Raw genomic sequence first — 17,593 nt, forward strand, 5'->3', positions numbered from 1 at the left:
CCTCCCTGTCTGCTCACATTTATGTTTGAATCTGTTTATCTCCATCCATCTCTCCTACCCTCCCCCAGAGGTTAAGTTAGGGTGTGTTTGATTTTAAATAGAGCTGCAACGATTAGTCCATTAATTGATTAGTTGGCAACTATTAAATGGATTGGCAACTATTTTGATAATTGATTAATCATTAGGAGTCATTTTTTAAGCAAATATGACAAGAATTCTCTGATTCAGCCTCTGAACTGTGAATATTTTCTGGTTTCTTTAGTCTCTATGACAGTAAACTCGATATCTTTGAGTTGTGGACAAAACAAGACGTTTGATGACGTCGTCTTTGGGAAACACTGATTCACATTTTTCACCATTTTCTGAACCAAACAGCTAATCCATTATCAACTATTAATAGTTAGTTGCAGCTCCGCCCTCCATGATTTTAGGTTTAGGTGCCTTTTCATCCCACCATCATTCCTGCTGTTATCTGACTGGCCTGAGGGTAGGGTGAGCTTGTTTTGACCCCCCTGTCCTCCCTGTGTCCTCCAGCCACAGGATGGGTATCGCATGGTGCAGCAGTTCCAGTTCCTGGGCTGGCCGATGTACCGGGACACGCCCGTCTCCAAGCGCTCCTTCCTCAAACTGGTTCACCAGGTGGACAAATGGCAGGAGGAGTATGACGGCGGGGAGGGGCGCACGGTGGTGCACTGCCTGTAAGAAAACACAAAAACACAGCAAGGAAGATAATACTGGAGCCACTGATACTACTGCAGATACTGCAATATATTGCCACTCATACTACTAAAGTACTAAGACTGAGCTGATAGAGTTCCTCTGTGTTCAGGAGTGATGCTTTGTCTCCATCTAGTGGTGAAAAACTGCAACAACCCTGCTTTTAATGTTTCTAACTCCTCCCGTCTCTGCTCAGGAACGGAGGCGGTCGCAGCGGCGTGTTCTGCAGTATCAGTATCGTGTGTGAGATGCTGCGACAGCAGCGCTGCGTCGATGTTTTCCACGCTGTCAAAACGCTGAGGAACAACAAACCAAACATGGTGGACCTGCTGGTAACTGATACTCACACTGAAGTAAAAGTACCACAAACACAGCATAGAAATACTCCTTTACAAGAAAAACTCCTGCATTTGAAATCATACTTAAAGTACACAAGTATTATCAGCTTCATGTAGTACAGTATCACAGTAGAAGTAGTGGTCAGTGTATTCATTCACTTTATTAATCATTTTTATAATTATTTATATATTCTACACATTGGTTTCATGAATGTTTACATAAAATGATATGTATGTATGTAATATTCATTTCATATGGAATATTATTATCATTTTAATATTAATTGATTATAATATTATCTATATACTGTAAATATGATTTATTTACAGTATATATAATGATATATTTATTATCATTCATATACCTGTATTATTATTTTTATTATAAACTTTGTCATGTTTATGAAATTGATGTTTTCACTATCTACAGTTATTGTTATTATTGTTAATGTTATTATTGTTATTTGTAGTCTGAGTGTTGACGCTGACGTCGTCTCTCCACAGGATCAGTATAAGTTCTGTTATGAAGTCGCTCTGGAGTATCTCAACTCTGCTTAGCCTCCTTCATCCTCCTCCTCCTCCTCCTCCTCCTCCTCCTCCTCCCAGTGATGATGATGCTGCACACAGTCTGACAGGAGGAGAAGAAGAAGAAGAGGACGACTACTGACTGAAGATGAAGATGAGGAGGAGGAGGATGTTTTTGCACTGCCTTGTTTGACTGAACTGACTAACTGCAAGCATGATAACACACACTCACACACTCCCCCTGCAAGCTAGTGTGTGAACACACACACACACACACACACACACACACACTCACACTCACACACACACACTCACACTCACACTCACACACTCACACTCACACACACACTCACACTCACACACTCCCCCTGCTGGCCAGTGTGTGAAGTCACCATGTGTCACTTTGTTGTGTTGAATCTGTGCTTTTATTGTTCTGTCGTGTTGACGAGCTCAAACTAACAGAACCAAAACGACATGAAGAGAGAAACTTCAGCACGTTTGGTTTTTGTTTTTCACGTCAGAGTGGAGCATCTTGATCAGCTGACAGACTCACAGGATCTACCTGAACTGATCTGTGTCCATAAGATAAATCCAAAAAGATCCTGATGCACATGAACTTCAGTCACTTCCTGTAGAGACTTTCTCTTCATGTCAGTAAAGACACAAATCCTCTCAAAGAGCATGATGGGAGATAAAATCCGTCCACAGCAGGATGATGATTATTATTATGATTATTATAACAACTTCAGTTTAAGACCCTCACAAAGTGTCGGTGATCAGTTATACAATCGATATGGAATCAATGTGTTTCCTGTTGTCAGGGTGATGTCAGATTTAAAGTGACGACGTCACGTCTGATTGGTTTGTGAGCAACATGATGTCAGAGCTCAAAATTATCGTCAGGTTTAATTTCAATTTGTTTCTCAACAGGAAACTTAATCACCAATAATACTTCATTGACAGTATGAAGTAAAAACAAATGCCAAAACTTTTCTGTTTCCAGCTTCTCAACTTATACATATATATATATATATATATATATATATATATATATATATATATATATATATATATATATATATATATATATATATATATATATATATGTATGTATGTATATATATATGTATGTATATGGGTGACAAATTAGAGGAAAAACCAATGCATGTCTGGATGCTGGACCCCTACAGTGAGGGGGTCTGGGGGCTCTGTTATGCTGGCATGGTTTGGGTCCACTTGTCCCCTTAGAGGGAAGGGTCACTGCTAATCAATACAAAGTAGTTGTGAGTGATCAGCTTTATCCTATGATGAAACATGTCTATCCTGATGGGAGTGGTGGAATGATGTTCATCAGTCTTGGCATTGATTCACCGTTCTTCAAAAAGATATTCCCAGAACAACTTTGTATTGATTAGCAGTGACTCTTCCCTCTAAGGGGACAAGTGGATCCAAACCATGCCAGCATAACAGAGCCCCCAGACCCCCTCACTGTAGTCCAGCATCCAGACATGCATTGGTTTTCCCTCTAATTTGTCACCCGTCTGTATACTATATGTATATATATATACATACATATAGTATCTTAAGGCTGCAGGAAGGCTCTCATATCAACTGCAACTCATAATTTGGGTTCAGATATCGTATTTTTTACATTTTGGACAAGTTTGACAATTAGAGTAACTGTGCAGAACAGTATCAGGGCCAATAAAATAGTTTCTGTTTTGTCACAGTTACATTATAGAATCTTTTAAAAAGATCTTTTCTTTTATTCTTTAATTGCACTGAGATGTTTTTGGTTTTGGAGCTTCACAGAGAGACAGCAGAGTGTCATCAGCATACAGTGATCACAGAGATGAATTATAATGCCAAACAGAGAACAGGAGTGGACCAAGAGTTGATCTATTAAAGGGTCTGATGATGAGATATATATACATACATATATCAGGCTACTTTATTACACCTGTACAATCTACAACATGAATTCCACTTTTACCAAGTTTACAACTTTAGTTTTTGTTGACTCTTTCAGAAATGTACGAAGCTCCCAGCTCCCAAAGCACCAAAAGATATTCTTAAGTCTTGTGTTTTTAATATTTTAATGTTGTGAACATGAGTGGATCCATCTTGTTAAATGTGTCAAAAAGAACGTGAGAAGAAGTGATCCTGCATGTTGTGAATTTGGTGAAACAGACACCTGGACAGTATTGTGTTGAAATGTGTTTCCTCATGTACAGTACTGTGCAGGCGCTCTAGTCACTTTAGATGTTTACATTCTTCTCCATAATGCAACACCATCAGGGAGGCATCCGATCATCCCAGATGTATTCAGAGTCATAAAGAACTATCTTCAACAACAAGAAGAACAAGGAGTCCTGCAATAGATGGTCTCTGATCTCAACATCATGGAGTCAGTCTGGGATTAACATGAAGAGACAGAAGCAGCTGAGACACCGAAATCCACAGAAGGCCTGTGGCAACTTCTCCAAGATGCAGGAACAACCGACCTGCCGAGTACCTTAAACACTGTGGGCAGGTGAACCGAGGAGAGCTGCTGCTGTTTTAAAGGCAAAGCTGCTCACAGCAAATATTGATTTACTTTAGCTTTCTGCTGTTTACTCAACTTTGGACCAAGTTAACTGATCAATAAAAACTATTCAAAGCATCCTCACTTTACTTTAACTCCCTAAAACTGTTGCACAGTACTGTATGTCAGTAGAATTATTACCTTTCATTTATAAGCTTAATAAAATAAGCTTAATAAAAAGGTTAATGGCAGAACTGTTGTATTGGGTTGCACTGGATTGTACAGGTGTTCCTAATAAAGTGGCCATTGAGTGTATATCATTAATATATACATAATATCTTAACATTAGAGAAGTCAGAGCATCCAAACCATACAGTCATTCAAATATTTAAAAAACTGATTTATAATCAGAACAGTCATTACCTGTCATTTAAATCCTGAAGAATAAACAGCTTTGTTGATCTCAACTTAAGGTCCACTTACCTGTGTTCGTTCCAGAGCTTTCAGCTGTGTCACAGATTGATTGTTTGCTCAGTTGCCAGTTTGATAAGAAGTCCAAGAGCGGCTCGGACTCATGGAAAGTTTGAACACCTACATCGCCATGGCAACTGTGTAAACACGATCTGCTGATGAAGACTGTGATGTGGTCAAATGCTCTAAAAAAAAAAAAAGGTTTTTGTTTTGTTTTTTTGTCTTTTCACAGAGAAACAGAGATATGTAAAGACATAAAGATGTTTATGTTATGTCCGTCTATCTGTCCGTTTTTTTCTGTGGTGTTTGATCTTTACTGCTGCAGATTAAAAAAAAACTAACTGGAATGGAAACGTCCGAAAACATCGTCTTCAGTTTGAAGCCACTGCCCCTTCAGGTTGTGGTTCCTTTGTCTCTGTCGGTCTGTTTCTGGATGCTGGTTGGTTGGTTTTGTTACGAGGCGAGATGTTAATAATGTACATAGAGCAGGAGGAAGCAGGAAGAAGAATATTTATTCCTTCAGTTGTTCTCAGTGTTGATGTTGTCATTGTTGTTCTTGTGAAGCACACAGAGAGAGACAATCATGTTGGAGAATGCAATTTTCCACCATTGGAACCACGGTTACAGCAGATAATGACGTAACCCTGCTGATGTACGGCTCTGGTTTTGATTGAACCCTGGTGACATATGGCTCTGGTGCTGATGAGAACTTAATTGTATTGAAAGCTTTTATTTATGTTGTATGATTCCAAAATACTACAAATAAAAATCTATATACACACTTCAGCTGTAGTCTGTCGCCTTACTGATGACTGTGTGTGTGTGTGTGTGTGTGTGTGTTGCATTCCTGTTTTTGTTTTCTTTTGAGAATAAATACCAACTTATTTATCTACACAGCCCAACATGGTCAATTTAAGAAGTGATCATATTAATTTGATGTCAAAAGATGACAAGACAAGACTAATAAAGAATAATTTCTTTCAGAGTCTCAAATATATACGGAAGAGGAGCTTTATGTTTATGTGTTGATATGTATTTAGTTTGGATCGTGTCTTGAGTAAAATCTTTATTAATCCTTTATTTTAGCAGGTTGTGTCATTGAGATCAGGATTTATTTTCCATGAGAGGCCTGGCAACAAGAACCATAAAGCACAGACAAACAGATACAGCTCCACATTAAATTACATATGAATGTGTGTATTTTCTCTTTCTGCTAAAAGGACAGTAGTCTAAATTTAGTCGCAAGTTGTACCAATACAGTCCTGATATATTAGCTTCAGATATCTGGAGGTTTGAAGGAAGAACCTGCTGAACCTTTGCTTGTCATCTGGCTGTGATGCAAACTGTGACAACAGAAGCGTAGCGCTGGGCGGCAGCGGGCTCACGATGAAGCTTCCTGCTGATCTGATTTGACTTTCTGGTGTGACGTAGCAACGAATATCGCTTCAACACCGCTCGCTCTGCAGCCGCCAACATTTCAAATCACTTGAAAAGAGCGAAGAGATAGAACTCAGTGATTTTACAGCACAGGAGGCTCCACCACCACCCTGATCCACCACCCTGATCCATCACCCTGATCCATCACACTGATCCACCACCCTGATCCATCACCCTGATCCATCACACTGATCCACCACCCTGATCCACCACCCTGTCCTTCACCCTGATCCACCACCCTGATCCATCACCCTGATCCATCACACTGATCCACCACCCTGTCCTTCACCCTGATCCATCACCCTGATCCACCACCCTGATCCATCACCCTGATCCATCACACTGATCCACCACCCTGATCCATCACCCTGATCCACCACCCTGATCCACCACCCTGATCCATCACCCTGATCCACCACCCTGATCCATCACCCTGATCCACCACCCTGATCCACCACCCTGATCCACTACCCTGATCCACCACCCTGATCCATCACCCTGATCCACCACCCTGATCCATCACCCTGATCCACCACCCTGTCCTTCACCCTAATCCACCACCCTGATCCATCACCCTGATCCATCACCCTGATCCACCACCCTGATCCATCACCCTGATCCACCACCCTGATCCATCACTCTGATCCACCACCCTGATCCACCACCCTGTCCTTCACCCTGATCCACCACTCTGATCCATCACCCTGATCCACCACCCTGTCCTTCACCCTGATCCACCACCCTGATCCACCACCCTGTCCTTCACCCTGATCCACCACCCTGATCCATCACCCTGATCCACCACCCTGATCCATCACTCTGATCCACCAACCTGATCCACCACCCTGTCCTTCACCCTGATCCACCACCCTGATCCATCACCCTGATCCACCACCCTGATCCATCACTCTGATCCACCACCCTGATCCACCACCCTGTCCTTCACCCTGATCCACCACCCTGATCCACCACCCTGATCCATCACCCTGATCCACCACCCTGTCCTTCACCCTAATCCACCACCCTGATCCATCACCCTGATCCATCACCCTGATCCACCACCCTGATCCATCACCCTGATCCATCACCCTGATCCACCACCCTGATCCATCACCCTGATCCACCACCCTGATCCATCACTCTGATCCACCACCCTGATCCACCACCCTGTCCTTCACCCTGATCCACCACCCTGATCCACCACCCTGATCCATCACTCTGATCCATCACTCTGATCCACCACCCTGATCCATCACCCTGATCCACATCAGTTTACTGTTTTAAACAATTACAGCTCTCTAAGTGAAAGGGAGGCTCCTGTTTTTTTTAAAAGTCAAACATGACGTTCAGCCCTCCTCCCCTCACCAATCATTTTCTTGTGGTCCCTAACAGAGCTCAGGATTTCAGTATTGTGTTCATATGTTGTGCCTGATTTAAAATGAAAATTTAATTGTTCCCTTTCTTTTTCTGTGTTAGTTTGTATTAGTTGATAAAAATAAATAAATAAATAAAACTACAAAGTTGCAGTGGTGGAAAGTAACTAAGTACATTTACTCAAATGCTTTACTGTGGTACAGTTTTGAGATATTTGTACTTTACTTGAGTATTTCCATGTGATGCTACTTTCTACATGTCAGAGGGAAATATTGTACTTTCTACTCCACTACATTTATTTGACAGCTTTAGTTACTTTTCAGATGAAGATTTGACACAATGGATAATATAACAAGCTTTTAAAATACAACACATTGTTAAAGATGAAACCAGTGGTTTCCAACCTTTTTGGCTTTTGACGTCTTACAAAAAGCAGTGTGTAGTCGGGGTCACATTTCACATGTCTATGAGTTGTTAACAGCTCCACCAAATAGTGATTTTTCCCTCTAAACTTCTCACATGCTTTCATTTCAATAAATGTTCAAATGATCCAATATTTCAGCAAAAATCAAAGATTAGAGAAAAAGTCCAAAAACTGAAAACAGATTTGTGTATCAGAACTTTGTTTTTTCTTCTTTCCTCTCCCATTAATCATCTCACAACCCCTCAGATCTAAACTAGCTAACTGTGTGTAAGTACAGAGTACTTCTGAGTACTTCTTCCACCTGTTTACAGAAGCTGCAGTACTTGTTGTGGCCTGTGGGGGGCAGCACGAACCCGCCTCAGCACACAGCCCGCCGGAAACTGTAGAATAGCAGCAGCAGCAGAAGAAGAAGTGTTTCCGGTGCGGCCTTTAGTTTTGGTGGCGTTTCTGCGGAAAGTTAAAACAGTTTCTGTTAAATCTTTGCTGAACATTAAACATTGAATCCTGCTCTCTCAGACAGACGCCGTGTGACCGGAAGCTCGCAGGTAACCGGAAACCTTTCACCTCTGTCGGCTTGTTTGGGAGGGAACGTTAGCTGCTGTTAGCACGGAGCTAATGTTAGCATGTGAGCGCAGAGTAAAGACTGCACTGTTGTTTTTATAGTATTTATACACAGTATGGTACTCATGTTACACTGACAGCAGCACTGGAAGAAGTACTCGGATCCTTTACTGCAGCAAAAGTACCAATACTGCAATGTAAAAATACTCCATTACAAGTAAAAGTCCTGCATGTAAAATCCTACCACAGTAAAAGTACACAAGTAGCTTGATGTAACGTTACAGTATTGCAGTAGAAGTACACGGGTATCAGCAGTAGTGTAGTTACAGTATTGCAGTAGAAGTACACGGGTATCAGCAGTAGTGTAGTTACAGTATTGCAGTAGAAGTACACGGGTATCAGCAGTAGTGTAGTTACAGTATTGCAGTAGAAGTATACGGGTATCTGCAGTAGTGTAGTTACAGTATTGCAGTAGAAGTACACGGGTATCTGCAGTAGTGTAGTTACAGTATTGCAGTAGAAGTACACGGGTATCTGCAGTAGTGTATAGTATTGCAGTAGAAGTACACAGGTATCTGCACTAGTGTATAGTATTGCAGTAGAAGTACACGGGTATCTGCAGTAGTGTATAGTATTGCAGTAGAAGTATACGGGTATCTGCAGTAGTGTATAGTATTGCAGTAGAAGTATACGGGTATCTGCAGTAGTGTATAGTATTGCAGTAGAAGTACACGGGTATCAGCAGTAGTGTATAGTATTGCAGTAGAAGTACACGGGTATCAGCAGTAGTGTAGTTACAGTATTGCAGTAGAAGTATACGGGTATCTGCAGTAGTGTATAGTATTGCAGTAGAAGTATACGGGTATCTGCAGTAGTGTATAGTATTGCAGTAGAAGTATACGGGTATCTGCAGTAGTGTATAGTATTGCAGTAGAAGTATACGGGTATCTGCAGTAGTGTATAGTATTGCAGTAGAAGTATACGGGTATCTGCAGTAGTGTATAGTATTGCAGTAGAAGTACACGGGTATCAGCAGTAGTGTATAGTATTGCAGTAGAAGTACACGGGTATCAGCAGTAGTGTAGTTACAGTATTGCAGTAGAAGTATACGGGTATCTGCAGTAGTGTAGTTACAGTATTGCAGTAGAAGTACACGGGTATCTGCAGTAGTGTAGTTACAGTATTGCAGTAGAAGTACACGGGTATCTGCAGTAGTGTATAGTATTGCAGTAGAAGTATACGGGTATCTGCAGTAGTGTATAGTATTGCAGTAGAAGTATACGGGTATCTGCAGTAGTGTATAGTATTGCAGTAGAAGTACACGGGTATCTGCAGTAGTGTATAGTATTGCAGTAGAAGTACACGGGTATCTGCAGTAGTGTATAGTATTGCAGTAGAAGTACACGGGTATCTGCAGTAGTGTATAGTATTGCAGTAGAAGTACACGGGTATCTGCAGTAGTGTATAGTATTGCAGTAGAAGTACACGGGTATCTGCAGTAGTGTATAGTATTGCAGTAGAAGTACACGGGTATCTGTAGTAGTGTATAGTATTGCAGTAGAAGTACACGGGTATCTGCAGTAGTGTATATAGTGTGTGTAAAAAATGTGTATAAAGTCACTGAATGTGTACCTCATGGTTACCATGGAAACACGTGGACACGCCCAGCGTAACCACAACATGAAGTGGGCGGAGCCTGTAGATGTGTTATTATGTTATTATGGTCTGTTGAACCGTTAACAGATGAAACATGTTGATGTAATGAGCTGAGCTGCTGCCAAACTGTCCTGCTTCCCTCTGCAGGATGTCGTCGGGACTCCTGGAGCCTCCTGCAGGAGAACAGCTCTGTGTGTTCCTGCTGAGAGATGAAGGGGAGGAGGAGGAGGAGGTGAGGAGGAGGGAGGTGGGCTGTCAGTGGGAGAGTCCTGAGGAGGAGAGGAGGGAGGTGGGCTGTCAGAGCGACTCAGCAGAGAGGAGAGACGCTGCCGTCCAGGTGGACCTGCTGACTCAGCAGCTCAGCTGGAGACACACAGGTGAGTCTCAGCAGTGCCACATGTAGAGGAGGCGCAGCCAGCATGTAGAGGAGGCGCAGCCAGCATGTAGAGGAGGCGCAGCCAGCATGTAGAGGAGGCGCAATCAGCATGTAGAGGAGGCGCAGCCAGCATGTAGAGGAGGCACGGTCAGCACATAGAGGAGGTGCAGTGCCACATGTAGAGGAGGCGCGGTCAGCATGTAGAGGAGGCACAGCCAGCATGTAGAGGAGGCGCAATCAGCATGTAGAGGAGGCGCAGTCAGCATGAAGAGGAGGCACAGCCAGCATGTAGAGGAGGCACAGCCAGCATGTAGAGGAGGCACAGCCAGCATGAAGAGGAGGCGCAGTGCAACATGTAGAGGAGGCGCGGTCAGCATGTAGAGGAGGCACGGTCAGGATGAAGAGGAGGCGCAGTGCAACGTGTCGAGGAGGCGCAGCCAGCATGTAGAGGAGGTGCAGTGCAACGTGTAGAGGAGGCGCAGTGCAACGTGTAGAGGAGGCGCAGCCAGCATGTAGAGGAGGTGCAGTCACATGTTTCTGACAGCAGGTGGCAGCAGATCTCCTCAGGTCTGCACATGTCAACCCACCAAAACAGCTCAGAAATCCAACCAGTCACCTGCACCTGAACGCCTCATAAGTTATAACAAAGATAAAAACAAACAGATCAAAAGAAAAGAAAAAGGAAAACAGTTCAGTCCTCAACACATCGTTTGCACCTGAACTAACCAATAAATAATCACTTCTTCATAATCAATTTGCAACAAGTTAGAGCTGCACCGACGAGTCGATGGACAGGAAATGGATTCTTGGATCTGAAGCTTTTTTGTCGTTAATGACAGAAAACTGAACATTTGTTTGTTTTTAAGAAGTTAAACCCAGAAAAATCTTAAAGTTTCCTCAGAAAGTGTTTAAAAGTCTTAAATTTCATTGATGAAGGTCTGAAATCTGTTTTCTGTCCTGCTGCAGACACTAATGATAGTTATTGATGTATATTATATATTCCAGCTGCTGATCAATGAGTTATTGGTTTATTATTGGGAACGATTGTCAAACATTAAGTTCATTCAGATAAATGGATCAATTTATTTCATCTTGGTAAATAATTCTAGTTCTGATAATCACTGATGTTTTGACTTATAAAATTGGTTCTGTGTGATATTAAAACATCTTAATTTATGAATATAATCAATAATCCAGATTGAATCCAGATGTTTGGTTGCTGCTTCTGATTGAAGATGAATTTAATAACATGTCTGAACTCATACAAACTACTTCATTAATCTACAACTATCAGTTATTTTCATTATTGATCCATTAATCATCGTCTCTATCAAACCAAAAACAACGTTCTCAGTTTACTTAAATAAAGGTGAGAAGAAGTTTTAAGTTCTGCTTTGGCTGGAATTAAATAAAAATGAACAAGAATTGATCAGGTTACATTTTATACAAAATGTGTTCATTTAAAAACAAAGTCAAACTGGATTCAGTATCAAATCTAACTGGTTTAAGCTCGTTGACCAGACCAGTAAAACCAGGAAGCTCTACTGGAGATTAAACAGGAGTCTAATGAAGGTCTAATGGTCAGGATGAAGGTCTAATGGTCAGTATGAAGGTCTAATGGTCTGTATGAAGGTCTAATGGTCTGTATGAAGGTCTAATGGTCAGTATAAAGGTCTAATGGTCGGTATGAAGGTCTAATGGTCTGTATGAAGGTCTAATGGTCAGTATGAAGGTCTAATGGTCTGTATGAAGGTCTAATGGTCAGTATGAAGGTCTAATGGTCTGTATGAAGGTCTAATGGTCTGTATGAAGGTCTAATGGTCAGTATGAAGGTCTAATGGTCAGTATGAAGGTCTAATGGTCTGTATGAAGGTCTAATGGTCTGTATGAAGGTCTAATGTCAGTATGAAGGTCTAATGGTCTGTATGAAGGTCTAATGGTCAGTATGAAGGTCTAATGGTCTGTATGAAGGTCTAATGGTCTGTATGAAGGTCTAATGGTCAGTATAAAGGTCTAATGGTCGGTATGAAGGTCTAATGGTCTGTATGAAGGTCTAATGGTCAGTATAAAGGTCTAATGGTCTGTATGAAGGTCTAATGGTCTGTATGAAGGTCTAATGGTCAGTATGAAGGTCTAATGGTCAGTATGAAGGTCTAAAGGTCAGTTTGAAGGTCTAATGGTCTGTATGAAGGTCTAATGGTCAGTATGAAGGTCTAATGTCTGTATGAAGGTCTAATGGTCTGTATGAAGGTCTAATGGTCTGTATGAAGGTCTAATGGTCTGTATTAAGGTCTAATGGTCAGTGTGAAGGTCTAATGGTCGGTATGAAGGTCTAATGGTCTGTATGAAGGTCTAATGGTCTGTATGAAGGTCTAATGGTCTGTATGAAGGTCTAATGGTCTGTATTAAGGTCTAATGGTCAGTGTGAAGGTCTAATGGTCGGTATGAAGGTCTAATGGTCTGTATGAAGGTCTAATGGTCAGGATGAAGAGGAGGATGAAGAGGAGGAGGAAGAGGAGGAACGATGACAGCAGCTTTCATGATGTTGTAACGTCTCTGCAGGCTCGTCTGCGATGCTGCTGCAGTGTTTTGCGGTCAGACCTGACGGACCAGACGGAGGCGCTCTGCTGCAGCACTGCACCTCCAACCGGACCAGAACCAGAACCATCCAACCCGCCGTCAAACACCAGATCCAGACCCCCCCAAAACTCCCCCAGCCCAGGTCCAGGATCCAGAGGGGACGTCCTCCTCTGAGCAGGAGAGACAACCAGCAGAGCTCTTCGTCCAGCAGACCCGCCCCCCGTAACCGCCGGCAACGCAGGGCATCACCTGCTACTGACCACCAGGAGGAGCAGCAGGAGGAGGAGCGAGAGGAGGAGCAGGAGGAGCAGCAGGAGGAGCAGGTGGTGGAGGAGGACACAGGTGATCCCACTTGGACTCCACCTGAGGCAGGTGAGCAAGATTCAATATTTCTAGTTTTTAAGTTGTTTTTTATTTCTTTAATTAATTTTTAAATGAATATATTACTTGTTAGTTGTTGCCGTGGCGACAGAATCAGCTTCATGTGTTTGTTTTTGATCCGTATCCGTTCGTCCCCCCCAGATGTTTCTCACCCGTCTCCCGCGGCTCTGGAGGACGTGGAGCTGGACTCAGAGTCCCAGAATGCATCTCTTCATGTGGTGAAGCTGGAGCCCGACAGCACCATGTGCGACGTCTGCGGTAAAGTGATGAAGAACAAGTCGAGTCTGGCGCGACACTCCTTCATCCACACGGGGAAGAAGCCGTACGCCTGCCACCTGTGCGAGCTGCGCTTCAACCGCCGCGACAACCTGCAGCACCACCTGAACCGGCTGCACCCGAACGGCGTGGCGAAGCTGGAGAAGCAGCGCGAGGAGCAGGCGTGGCTCTGCGCCGTCTGCGGTAAAACCTTCAGCTGCAGGTCCAGACTGAAGACGCACGAGGTCATCCACTCCGGCGTCAAACCGTACCGCTGCGACCTCTGCCCCAAAGCCTACATGAGAACCAACGACCTCGAGCACCACAAGAAGATCGTCCACGTGGACGGCGGCGGCGAGCTGCAGCGCTCCGGCTCGCTGCTGTGCGATCTCTGCGGCAAAGAGTTTAGATGCCGGTCGCAGCTCGCCGTCCACTTCCAGACGCACACCGGCGAGCGGCCGCACCTCTGCGACATCTGCGGACGCAAGTTCGGCCGGCAGTACCAGCTGAAACGCCACAAAATCCTGGTGCACGTCAACCGAGCCGACGGCGAGGAGAACGCGCCATCCGACGCTCCGTTCGCCTGCGGCGTCTGCGGGAAGCGACTGAAGTCTGAGGCGCTGCTCGCCGCTCACTCACGCATCCACACGGGCGACAAACCTCACCGCTGCGGCATCTGTCTGCGCAGCTTCCAGCGCGCCGCCTGCCTGAAGCAGCATCACGTACGCGTCCACCTGAAGGTCAGAGTGAACGAGGGGCCGCACGCCGCCGCACGCCGGGCGAGCTCGGCGGCGGAGAAGGTGTTCCCGTGCTCCGTCTGCAGCAAAGCTTTCAAATTCAGGTCTCTGCTGGCGAGTCACTCGATGATCCACAGCGAGGTGCGACCGCACGCCTGCGACTTCTGCAGCCGCAGCTTCAGACGCCTCAGCCACCTGAAGAGACACCGCGAGGTCGTCCACGCCAACGGAGCACGCCCGCCGCAGAGCTTCGTGTGCCACATCTGCGGCAAAGACAAGAAGTGCCGCTCGCAGCTCGCCAGACACGTCATCATCCACACAGGCGAGCGGCCGTTCTCCTGCGACCTCTGCCCCGCCCGCTTCAACCGCAGCGGAAACCTGCAGCAGCACAGGAAGCGCATGCACGGCGTGGCCCCGCCGCCTGCAGAGGAAGCCCCGCCCATCCTGTTTGATGATGATGTGGACATGGCGCCCGCTCTGACCTACAAACAGGAAGAGACGGTCGTAGCTGTGGACGTTGCAGCCGAAGGAGTCGAGGTCATGGCGAGCGACGAAACGGACGCTACTTGACTGAACTGAGCGCGTTCACAGCGTGGACGCTCCTCTGAACCACATCAGTGTGACATCACGGGTCAGCTGACAACGCCCTGCTGTCGATTGATGATGTCATCATCGACTCCTCGAATGTTTTCATTGTTGATTGATCTGCTGATTATTTACACGTGACGCTTCATGTCCCGATCAATAAACCATCAATCCTCTCTGCTCAGGTGCAGCTCTGACTCCATGGCAACATGACTTCCTGCCTTTATCCCCCAAAGCATTATGGGAGCTGTGGTTCTCCCCAGTGATTGGACAGATTCGATCCAGTCATGTGATCTTCATGTGACGTCACTGAGACTCAAGAAAACATTATTTTAATAAAATGTGAAATAAGATCAGAAAATAAAACTGTTTAAAGATGCAGACTGACTCCTCCTCACCTCCTCCTCTACTCCTCCTCACCTCCTCCTCCTCACCTCCTCCTCACCTCCTCCTCACCTCCTCTACTCCTCCTCACCTCCTCCTCACCTCCTCCTCTACTCCTCCTCACCTCCTCTACTCCTCACCTCCTCTACTCCTCCCCTCCCATACTCCTCCTCATCTCCTCCTCACCTCCTCCTCTACTCCTCACCTCCTCACCTCCTCCTCCTCACCTCCTCACCTCCTCCTCACCTCCTCCTCTACTCCTCTACTACTCCTCTACTACTCCTCACCTCCTCCTCTACTCCTCCTCACCTCCTCCTCTACTCCTCACCTCCTCACCTCCTCTACTCCTCCTCACCTCCTCCTCTACTCCTCCTCACCTCCTCTACTCCTCCTCACCTCCTCACCTCCTCTACTCCTCCTCACCTCCTCCTCTACTCCTCCTCACCTCCTCTACTCCTCCTCACCTCCTCTACTCCTCCCCTCCCATACTCCTCCTCATCTCCTCCTCACCTCCTCCTCTACTCCTCCTCCTCACCTCCTCCTCTACTCCTCCTCACCTCCTCCTCTACTCCTCTACTCCTCCTCACCTCCTCCTCTACTCCTCTATTCCTCCTCACCACCTCCTCTACTCCTCTACTCCTCCTCACCTCCTCCTCACCTCCTCCTCTACTCCTCACCTCCACTCCTCCTCACCTCCTCTACTCCTCCTCACCTCCTCTACTCCTCCTCTACTCCTCCTCACCTCCTCTACTCCTCCTCTACCTCCTCCTCACCTCCTCTACTCCTCCTCCTCTACTCCTCACCTCCTCTACTCCTCCTCTACTCCTCCTCACCTCCTCCTCTACTCCTCACCTCCTCACCTCCTCCTCCTCACCTCCTCCTCCTCACCTCCTCCTCACCTCCTCCTCTACTCCTCTACTTCTCCTCTACTACTCCTCACCTCCTCCTCTACTCCTCCTCACCTCCTCCTCTACTCCTCACCTCCTCCTCACCTCCTCTACTCCTCCTCACCTCCTCCTCTACTCCTCCTCACCTCCTCACCTCCTCTACTCCTCCTCACCTCCTCATCTCCTCTACTCCTCCCCTCCCATACTCCTCCTCATCTCCTCCTCACCTCCTCCTCTACTCCTCTACTCCTCCTCACCTCCTCCTCTACTCCTCTACTCCTCCTCACCACCTCCTCAACTCCTCTACTCCTCCTCACCTCCTCCACTCCTCCTCTACTCCTCACCTCCACTACTCCTCACCTCCTCCTCTACTCCTCCTCACCTCCTCCTCTACTCCTCCTCTACTCCTCTACTCCTCCTCACGCTCCTTCCTCTACTCCTCTATTCCTCCTCACCACCTCCTCAACTCCTCCTCACCTCCTCTACTCCTCCTCTACTCTCCTCTACTCCTCACCTCCTCACCTCCTCCTCTACTCCTCCTCACCTCCTCACCTCCTCTACTCCTCCCCTCCCATACTCCTCCTCATCCTCCTCCTCACCTCCTCCTCACCTCCTCCTCTACTCCTCTACTCCTCTCACCACCTCCTCAACTCCTCTACTCCTCCTCACCTCCTCTACTCCTCACCTCCTCACCCCTCTACTCCTCCCCTCCCATACTCCTCCTCATCCCTCCTCACCTCCTCCTCTACTCCTCACCTCCTCACCTCCTCCTCCTCACCTCCTCCTCCTCACCTCCTCACCTCCTCCTCACCTCCTCCTCTACTCCTCTACTACTCCTCACCTCCTCCTCTACTCCTCCTCACCCTCCTCCTCTACTCCTCACCTCCTCACCTCCTCCTCACCTCCTCTACTCCTCCTCACCTCCTCTACTCCTCCTCACCCCTCCCCTCCTCTACCTCCTCCCCTCCCATACTCCTCCTCACCTCCTCCTCTACTCCTCCTCACCTCCTCCTCTACTCCTCTACTCCTCCTCACCACCTCCTTAACTCCTCCACTCCTCCTCACCTCCTCCACTCCTCCTCACTCCTCCTCACCTCCTCCACTCCTCCTCTACTCCTCACCTCCACTACTCCCTCACCTCCTCCTCTACTCCTCCTCACCTCCTCCTCTACTCCTCCTCACCTCCTCACCTCCTCCTCACCTCCTCCTCTACTACTCCTCACCTCCTCCTCTACTCCTCACCTCCTCCTCTACTCCTCCTCACCTCCTCCTCTACTCCTCCTCACCTCCTCCTACTCCTCCTCACCTCCTCTACTCCTCCTCTACTCCTCCTCACCTCCTCTACTCCTCCATTACTCCTCCTCACCTCCTCCTCTACTCC

At 46.1% G+C, this 17,593-nt stretch overlaps 2 protein-coding genes across 12 annotated transcripts in view; both read left to right on the forward strand.

Annotated features, from left to right (window-relative positions):
* Positions 1–5,361, forward strand: part of LOC137173326 (receptor-type tyrosine-protein phosphatase mu-like) — a 164,855-nt gene extending 159,494 nt beyond the window's left edge. For all 11 annotated transcript variants that reach the window (XM_067578109.1, XM_067578111.1, XM_067578115.1 and 8 more), the window contains 3 exons: positions 535–698; positions 914–1,049; positions 1,560–5,361. In XM_067578109.1, the coding sequence (XP_067434210.1) occupies positions 535–698; positions 914–1,049; positions 1,560–1,613 (354 nt within the window). In that variant the 3' untranslated portion in view covers positions 1,614–5,361. The remainder of the gene's footprint in view (positions 1–534; positions 699–913; positions 1,050–1,559) is intronic.
* A 2,834-nt stretch (positions 5,362–8,195) lies between these two features.
* Positions 8,196–15,322, forward strand: LOC137173338 (zinc finger protein ZFP2-like). The gene is made up of 4 exons (XM_067578145.1): positions 8,196–8,355; positions 10,175–10,404; positions 12,966–13,355; positions 13,506–15,322. The coding sequence occupies exons 2-4, from the start codon at positions 10,176–10,178 to the stop codon at positions 14,924–14,926; spliced, it is 2,040 nt and encodes a 679-aa protein (XP_067434246.1). The 5' UTR covers positions 8,196–8,355; position 10,175; the 3' UTR covers positions 14,927–15,322.
* The last annotated feature ends 2,271 nt before the right edge of the window (positions 15,323–17,593 follow it).

This window comes from Thunnus thynnus, chromosome 21 (genome assembly GCF_963924715.1).
Source record: "Thunnus thynnus chromosome 21, fThuThy2.1, whole genome shotgun sequence".
Taxonomy (NCBI): domain Eukaryota; kingdom Metazoa; phylum Chordata; class Actinopteri; order Scombriformes; family Scombridae; genus Thunnus; species Thunnus thynnus.